At 50.2% G+C, this 8,410-nt stretch overlaps 1 protein-coding gene across 1 annotated transcript in view; it reads right to left on the reverse strand.

Annotated features, from left to right (window-relative positions):
• Positions 1 to 3,179: 3,179 nt before the first annotated feature.
• Pomt2 (protein O-mannosyltransferase 2) overlaps positions 3,180 to 8,410 on the reverse strand; it is a 45,808-nt gene continuing 40,577 nt past the window's right edge. Inside the window, exons 16-21 of the mRNA XM_005343398.3 lie at positions 8,031 to 8,102; positions 7,675 to 7,734; positions 7,482 to 7,587; positions 6,506 to 6,646; positions 6,225 to 6,339; positions 3,180 to 5,501 (exon numbers count right to left, since the gene is read on the reverse strand). Coding sequence (XP_005343455.2) covers positions 5,396 to 5,501; positions 6,225 to 6,339; positions 6,506 to 6,646; positions 7,482 to 7,587; positions 7,675 to 7,734; positions 8,031 to 8,102 — 600 coding nt within the window. The 3' untranslated portion in view covers positions 3,180 to 5,395. The remainder of the gene's footprint in view (positions 5,502 to 6,224; positions 6,340 to 6,505; positions 6,647 to 7,481; positions 7,588 to 7,674; positions 7,735 to 8,030; positions 8,103 to 8,410) is intronic.

The raw sequence follows: 8,410 nt of genomic DNA on the forward strand, positions 1-8,410 counted from the left end.
AAAACAACGGGGAGTGATGGCACATGCCTATTATCCCAGCACTGGGGAGACAGAGGTAGGTGGGTCTCTGTGAGTTGGAGGCCAGCTTGGAGTTGTAGGGCATCCAGGCCTATGTAGAGGGACACTGTCTTAAAAGGGGAGAAAAACAGACACACAACACACACAGAGCCGAGGCCTAGTGACTGTAACACTGGCACTGAGAAGGTGGAAGACTAGGGTTTCTGCGGCTAGCCAGCCAGTTCAGTGAGTTCCAGGTTCAGTGAGAGCCTGTCTTAAACTATTAGCCCGAGTTCCTGAGGAAGACACATAAATTAATACGATTTTCTAAAAGGGGCTCAGGTAAGTCCTGTGCTTGTCACTCAGGGTCTGCAGCTGGCCACCGGTCAGTTAGTACTGTTCTTTCAAGCATGGAAGTTCTTTGGCCCCAGCCCAGTTCTCCTGGCTCAGGCATTGGACAGCATACCCCCTTATCTTCCATTGTTGGCTCTAACTTCTCATCGCCTCTGCATCCTCATGTTCTGTAAGGGTTTGAGTGGGAAGGTCTCTAGAGTCTTGTTGCATGGACTCAAACCAGTGTCCTTGGTCTTCAGTTATGAACAGACTGAAGCCCTTCTAGAACTTCTTCTGGTGGCCCGTCTATCCTGCCCCACCCAAGCTCCTAAGATTGACGTTTGGGGACGACCTATTCCACTTTTCTCCATCTCTCTGTTTATCTCTGGGCCCCTGGACTGGAGTAGGAGAGCAAGGCTTTAGGACAGCCTGGCAAACAGCCCAGGTCCCAAAGAGTTCAGGAGACCCCAAGCAACCACTTGGCCGGTCTACACCCTCCACTCCACTCAACCTCTATCTACTTTCTGGAAGTCCTCACTGGGGCCCTTGCTGCCTTTTCTCTTAACTGCCTCTGAGAGCTGAAGAGTTGATGGGAGTAATGGACTTATGCCCTACGTGGAGCGACCAGCACCCAAGCCCACAGTTCCTCTTGTCTTCCTGGAGCCAGAGTGACAGAAGAACTAAGGCTCTAATCTCTGCTCCCCTTGGAGAGCCCCCAGGATCCGGTATAGTCTAAGCAGTCAGGGTGAGGTATCCCCACCACAAATGGTCTGAATTCTGCTTTAAGGGGCTAGAGAGATTTCTCCTCCCTGTCACCATCTAGGAGAGTTCAAGTGCTCTCTAGTCAGGGCTGTCAATGTGTCATTAATGTCCTTAAAGAACGAGCAGACTGGGCATGTGTCCAGACACTGTGCCCATTAGCTGTAACCTCCCAACAGCCCTGTAACCCTGTGAAGGAGATGCTCTTTATTATACCCTTACCTCACAGTAAGAAAATAGGAGGCAAGGAAGTTAGCTGGCCCCGTTGCACAGTTAATGAAATGGAGGGACCAGAGTTTGACCTCAGTTCTGATCATCTGACTTACTCTCTCCACTGCCTCCCTCAAATTAATAGACCACAACCAAGAGTCATGCCCATAATTCAGACTGAGCCAAGGTTACTGGGTCTGAGTCAGTGCAGGGCTAGATCATAAAGCTGACTATGCACCTCTTCCCAACTTCTCACTCACTGACATCAAGTTGGTACCTTGAAATGGCCACAGGGGCAGCGTTTGCGCCACGGAAAATGGCAAATACTATAAGCTAGGGCTTAGTTTTGCCCCAACAGGAAACCTGCTATAAAATATTTAATAAAATATTTACCTCCACTGGGGGAACCCAGAAAGCCTGGATCTTAGTACATTATGCAGAATGTGCAAATTATCAGACTCAACTACAATACCCACAAGCCTAGCCTCATTCCAGTGTCCAGGGCTACTGGGGTACTCTAGGCATGTTCTTCCAGTCCAGAACCAGGCTGGGGCTTCAAAGACCCCCTTTTGCACCAAGTCCTGCCTCATATTTTCTAAATATGGATCTTTAGGTGAGTAATATAATCTCTCATGGGTACAATGGCAACAAGGATGGTGGCTTCCCTGGGCCTTCAGGAGGACTAAATGTCACATGTATTAAAATGGTGTTAACTGGTTGGTGGGGTGGCACACGTATTTAATCCCAGTACTCGGGAGGCTGAGGTAGGCCAAGCTCTAAATTTGAGGTCAGTCTGGTCTACAGAGCAAGTTCCAGGACAACTAGGGCTACACCGAGAAACCCTGTCTCAAAAAAACAAAAAGCCCCAAACGAGATGTTTCCTAAGCTATTGTCACTCAAATTGGTTCCTTTCTGATTTGCCTATCCCTGGCATCTTCCAGATGCTACCTCCAGAGTGATGGGAATGACCTATCTTCCTCCCCAGCCTGCCTCCTGCCTTATGGTCCTTAGGGGTTAGATAATCCAGAAGACTCCCAATTTCATAGAGACACTAATCCCTTCAACTCTGACCTTAAGTCCAATAATGTCAGCTGTCACCTTCTGTATATTCTAGGGGAGTGGAGGAAACCCTGAATGAATATGAAGTCCTGAGGGAATGTGTATTATCGAAAAGGACCTCAATGCCTCAGACCCAAGGGGATTGGCAGTCTTCCTCTGGTGCCTGTGGGAATGTTGACAGAGCATACGGAAGGCGGAAGGCGTGGCCCCCAGCTACTTCCTTCAGGACGTCTCTTCCAGCAGGCAGAGACTGCCCCTTACCGAGCCCTGACTGAGAGTAGCTAACTCTTCCCATGTTGTGAGCAATAAACACACTGGTGCATCTCCATCATAACTCACATGTCCCAGCTTTTCTGTATGTGCATCTGTTATTTCTTCATTTCTGCAACATCCCAGTCAGGTTTTCAGTACCGTGCCCTGCAGGGCAGGGTGGATCCTTTACAGCTGGCACTCTCAACACAAGGCCATGTTAGGATGGGGCCTCCATTGACTAGAATAGGAATTTGCTATCACACTGGGCCACACAGATAGCTATCTCAGAATTAGGGGGAAAATGGTTCCCTTATTTCTTTCTATCTTGTCTGGAGAAGCTAAACAAGAAAAAGTAGGCTCAGCTTCTTATTGGCTTTAGCTTAAGGAATGGAAACAAGAGCCACTGTCTCCCAAGTAAGCAAGTACTCAGGAAGGCCCACATTTCCCTGGCTTTAAGCCAGAGCTTCAGCTGGAATGAGAATGGCCCCAGCCATGAGATACCATGTGGGACTTGCCATCTAAACATCTTCTCAAGGGCAAGTCACATCCAATTAAGCACAAGAACAAAGTAGTGTTTAAAACAAGAGCTATTTATTACAAAAGTAATGGTCTCTGATTATCTCTAGAAACTTAAAAAAAGAAAAGAAAAAAGGTGTGGTGGGTTAAGATATTGGCTGGGTTAAGCTGCTTGGCACATCTTCCTTCTCGCCAGCGGTCTGAGATGTACCACATCTCTGTCAGTTCTTGAGGAGTGCAACCAACATGCAAAGCAGCACCCTAGAGCCTACTGCCCCTCCATCTTCCAAATAGAACCCAAGTATTTAGTGATGTCACCAAGTGGCCTTTTTCCACAGGAATGTATGCCAGTTTGGGTATGGAAGAAGAGGGAGTAGGTGGGGAACACTCTTCTTCCCGTACTTGAACCAAAAGACCCCTTCTGTCCTCAATGTGGCATTGGGGGGGGCATGTAGGAGCCCACTGTGCTCTCCTACCTACTCTGGCTCTTGAAGGCTCCCCTGGTTACTTCAGGGTTCCTTCCCTCTAACAAGTACCTCCAGAAATAGAGCACAAGAAAAATCAGCCACCTGTTAGATGCCCCATGGGCCACCTTAAGAGCCAAGCACAGATTCCAGCATCCCTCTCAGGAGAATCTACCCAGATGGTACCCCACTGGGCTCAAAAGCAACCAGCCCAGCCTGGGACTATAGGCAAAGGTCAGGGAGGGCAATGGGAGCAGAGTTTCCCAGTCCCTGCAAGAAATGCAATTAAACAGACAGTTCAGATTCCACACACAAGCTGCACATCCTGCTGGGAGGAGAAGGGAAGTCAAAAGGGCTGCAATCATGGGAGAGGACGGTCAGTGGGCCTCAGATCTAATTAGCTACCTTGCCTTGCTCTTGACAGGGCTGCATTTCCTCTATTAACATTAATGATGCTCCAGCTGAATGTCCAAGCGGGGCCCAGAAGCTTTCCTCTCCACCACTCTGTAGGTAGCACAGCCTGTCCCTGAGACCAATTTCCAGTCTCCGTGGCAACCACCTCCTGAAGATGCTTTAAAGAGCTCTGACCTTGTCAGAGTTGTTGAGAGCTATAGTGGGTGGAAGATGGAGTACGGCAAATTCATCATTAAACCTTGAAATATCAAAATCTTCTGGGATCAAATCATTATTTTGTTCTGAACTGAAAGGAAGAAGGCAGACTAAAGGGCTGGTCTTGGATAGCTTTAGTTCTTACAAAATTTTCTTACTCCCTTTGGGCAAGGAAATGAAAGAACTTAAAGTGGTGGACAGCAGAAGCTGTCATGCGTTTCCAGGAGCTCTGGGCCTTTGGGGAAAAGACTTGGTAAAGCAGTGTCAGAAAGGAAGGAAATGACAAGGAAGCAAAATAAGGTATTGTCAGGGAGGGCTAGAAGTGTGAAAACAGGAACGCCATGCCAGAACAAAACTTCAGCCCAGAGAGGCTATGTGATCCCTATCCCTGCATCTCATATGCTCAGCCCCACACATCCCGGCTCTGACTCAACAGCTGGCTCAGAGAAAAAGGGATGGAGGGATGATGGCCAGTGAGAAACAGACACTGGGCACATGGCAGCCAAGATGTGGGTTCCACCCACCCAGTTCAGAGAACAGGGAATCAAAAATCTAAGGACAGTCAACCACAGACTGGCAACTTCTCTGCCAGCTTGTGCCCTGGAATCCAGTGCTCTGTGCACACTAAAGGCAGCACTGTATCCACACAAGACACTGGGGGCAGCAGCAGAGGGCCAGCCCGCAGTGTGGGTAGAAGGGTAGGAGTTTTGATGGTCCTACCTGCTGTGCCTTGTAACACCATGAGGGTGGGACAGCACTCTGCCCTCCTGGAGATCAAAGAATTTCTTATGGACCTTATAAACAGTGAAACCAAATCCAATGTGAAAAGATACCAGAAAATATCCTGTTAACCTTGGACCATTTTTTGGAATTTATGACACCTGACTCCAGTTAGGAGATTGGACACAGTACCCTCCCACACTCACACCTGCTTCCCTTGTGTTGACAGGAGAGGGAACTGGCACCAAGTGGTGCTGTAGGTCAAGTGCCCCATGTAGGTGCTGCAGACAGGGGCGTGGTTCCTTTTAGTGTTGAGTTAAATCCAGGTCTGTTTCCCAGAGTTTGGTCTTGGGGGTAGCAGAGTGCTTTAGGCTCCACAGGCAGCTCCCCTGAAGCTGGAAGGGTCCAGGATCTGGCTTCAAAGCTGGGTGTCTCTGGACAATACCTGGATTCAGGTTGGGGTCCTGGCAGTGGCCTCAAAATTCCCATGATTCCAGCCACCTTAGTCCTGCCATTGGACTCTCGGGTTCCTGGGCTAGGGGACCAACCATCCCATAAGCCAGAGGGTGGAAGAGGTAGAAGCTACGAGAATGAGAGAAACGTGGTCAGCATCCCAGAACTTCACCAACTGCAACTTCCCCTGCTGGAGCCCATCCCACAAAATAACCTAGTCTGTTCATCTATCCGTCCGTCCGTCTGTCCATTCCTCCATTCATCTATGCCCATCCAAGTCCACTGTGATAACATTGGCTGAATGACCAGGAGGGAAAAGGTTTTCCCCAACAAGCCTAACAGAGGTAACCTTTTAGGGGTCTGGCCATGGGAATGTGTAGCTCAGAGTGCTTGCCAACATGTAAATTTAACCTTTTCAGCAGACACAAGCTCATGGGTCACAGGCCTCACTACAATGGCCAAAGACTCTTGACAGGGGCTCTGAGACTTTCCAGAAGGCAGAGAAAGAAGGACTTTACAAAGAACAATTTTGAGTCAAGCCCTATACCCCCAGTGCTATGCTTCCCATCCTCCCTCTCATCCCACTGTCTGATGTTTTAGCAAGGAGCCACTGTGACTAGAAAGGGGCACCTTCAGGTGTGCTGGGGTGGTGTCACAGCCAAGAACCACTAGCAAGGAGAAAGGGGAATGAGACCCTTTCTGTTCCTACCCAACTACACATTAGGATCACTCAGGCCCAAGATTCAGAACCCCCAGGGACATGGCCCAGCCCTGGGAAGACCTTAAAATACCCCAGAGATTTTCAAATGTACCTAGAGCTCAAGCTGAAGGCTAATGTGAGGGGATACATACCTGTACGCAGTTGCCAGAAGCAGGCTTACGATTCCCATGGCATGTATTCTTCTACCCACAGGAGAAGAGGCCAAGCCCCAGGCACAGAGCTGTAGGAGGGTGTCCCACAGGATCCCTGTGGAAAGCAGGAGACCTGTACCAGCCTGTGAGGACAACGCCTGGGGATCCCACAGGAAGGAGGCACCACAGTAAGTCTGCTCTGCTCCTCAGGGTGGCTCCCCTCCTTTCCCACCTAGCCTCACAGTGCTTGTTTCCCGGGGCAGGTAGGCAGCAGTGCTGACCTGTCAACATGCTAGAGAAGAGCATGGCTGGGAAGTAGTGGTGGAAGTAGAGGATCCGGCCCATCAGGAAGAAAGGGAAGTAATGGAGCGTCCAGCCCAGCAGCAGCTGGCCACCTCCTCGCAGCAGCACCCTGGTCAGCCCTGTGCAGCCCAATCAGCACAGCCCAATGAGCAGGCAGTGGAGGCAGAGCCCAGCTCTGCCCTGACTTAGTGTGTGACCCTGAGTAGGTCACACCATCTCACTAGGCCTTCCTTTCCTCACGTGGACTACCCAAATCCCATGGCAACTAGAAAGAGAAGCCAGCAGGTCTCTAGAGTCCCTGGTCAGTACCCAGCTTGGCAGGGATATCAACAGGGCCTGATGTGGGCGTCAGGCAGGAGACACACCCCCAGACAGCTGTCTTCCTTGTCTCTACTTCCCACCTCTTTGTTGACAGAGACATTCCCCAGCAAGGAGGTCAGAAAGGAGGCTGGGTAGGAAGTGTCTGGAGCTGGCAAGGACAGAAGGGTCTGTGGGGTGCCGCCCATGCCCAGCAGCTAAAGTAACCAAAAGGGCAATCACTGCAGTGGCCTGGAGCTACTTCTCTATCCCCACTAGAGGACAAGGCATGGGACAAAGGAGGCAGAGAAGAAAGTGAGACTGAAAAGTGAAGGCTCTGAAGGCAAACTGCTGGGGTCTGAGCCTCACTGCCATCACCACTGGTTATGTGCCCTGTGACAGCTCTTTGTCTCACTGTGCCTAATTTCCTAATACACAGAAAGGGTGATGACACCTTGCTACAGGGCTACTGGGAAGATGCAAAATCTTGAGCCCAGTGTAAGGTGTCACTTGATTATGGGCTTCCAAAGCAAAGGAGAGGGAGTGTGTGTACTGGGGGAGGAAAGGGAAGCTCCACAGCAGGCAGGACCGCCCCCCCCCCCCAGTGCAGGACAAGCAAGTTGAAAGACAGAGCAGGGAAAGTCCAGATGTCCTGACCTTCCAACTCTGCTGGCAGCTGTACGCCTCTCTTAATAGCGATGGCAATGGTGCTCCCCAAAAGGAGGTAGAGGACAATGCTCACCAGATTCAGCCACCAGACCACCTGTATAGAAGAAGAGCTAGGGATAAGCGTACACCAACTTCTACAGGCAGATGCATAGGCCTACATATTCAGAACTGGGATACTCACAGGGTTGCCAAGCAGATAGACTCGGAAGTCTGTGTCATTGGCCCCTGAGAAGCGCAGGCCCTGTGGAGCAAAGGACACCCTGCTGATTCAAGGCATAGCTCATCCCCAGCCACCCCCATTCAAGGGGAAGGAAGTTATATGTTACACACTTTTGTAGACAAGTATCCTGGACAGGAGGCTCAGAATGCACATTCTACATCAACTCTCTAAGACGTAGGCATCAGAATCAGGCAGCCCCTTTCCTGGCCAGTCCCCCAGGTGAGGCTTCCCCTTGTCACAAATAGTCCAGTTCCACACACTCAATGGGTCTTTTTCTTGGTTCTATTTCCTGGAGGAGCTCAAGTCTTAGGCCCTACCTGATAATTGATAGGCCAGTGCCAGGGTTTGGATGTGAACTCATTGTCCTTGGGTTTGAGGCCATTGTTTCCCTGTAAGAAGGCAGCAAAGAAAAGCTAGTCAAGAAAGAGACCTAAGTAGCTAATATCGGCATGTGGCATAGTGATCTGATCATCCAGCCAAGTGCCAAGAGAAACCCCAATGATTTCGCCCTCCCTGGCACAGAGCAACCATTTTCAGCCATTGTCCACCTCACTAGGCCTTCCTTTCCTCACGTGGACTACCCAAATCCCATGGCAACTAGAAAGAGAAGCCAGCAGGTCTCTAGAGTCCCTGGTCAGTACCCAGCTTGGCAGGGATATCAACAGGGCCTGATGTGGGCGTCAGGCAGGAGACACAC

Source organism: Microtus ochrogaster, chromosome 1 (assembly GCF_000317375.1).
Source record: "Microtus ochrogaster isolate Prairie Vole_2 chromosome 1, MicOch1.0, whole genome shotgun sequence".
NCBI classification, from domain to species: domain Eukaryota; kingdom Metazoa; phylum Chordata; class Mammalia; order Rodentia; family Cricetidae; genus Microtus; species Microtus ochrogaster.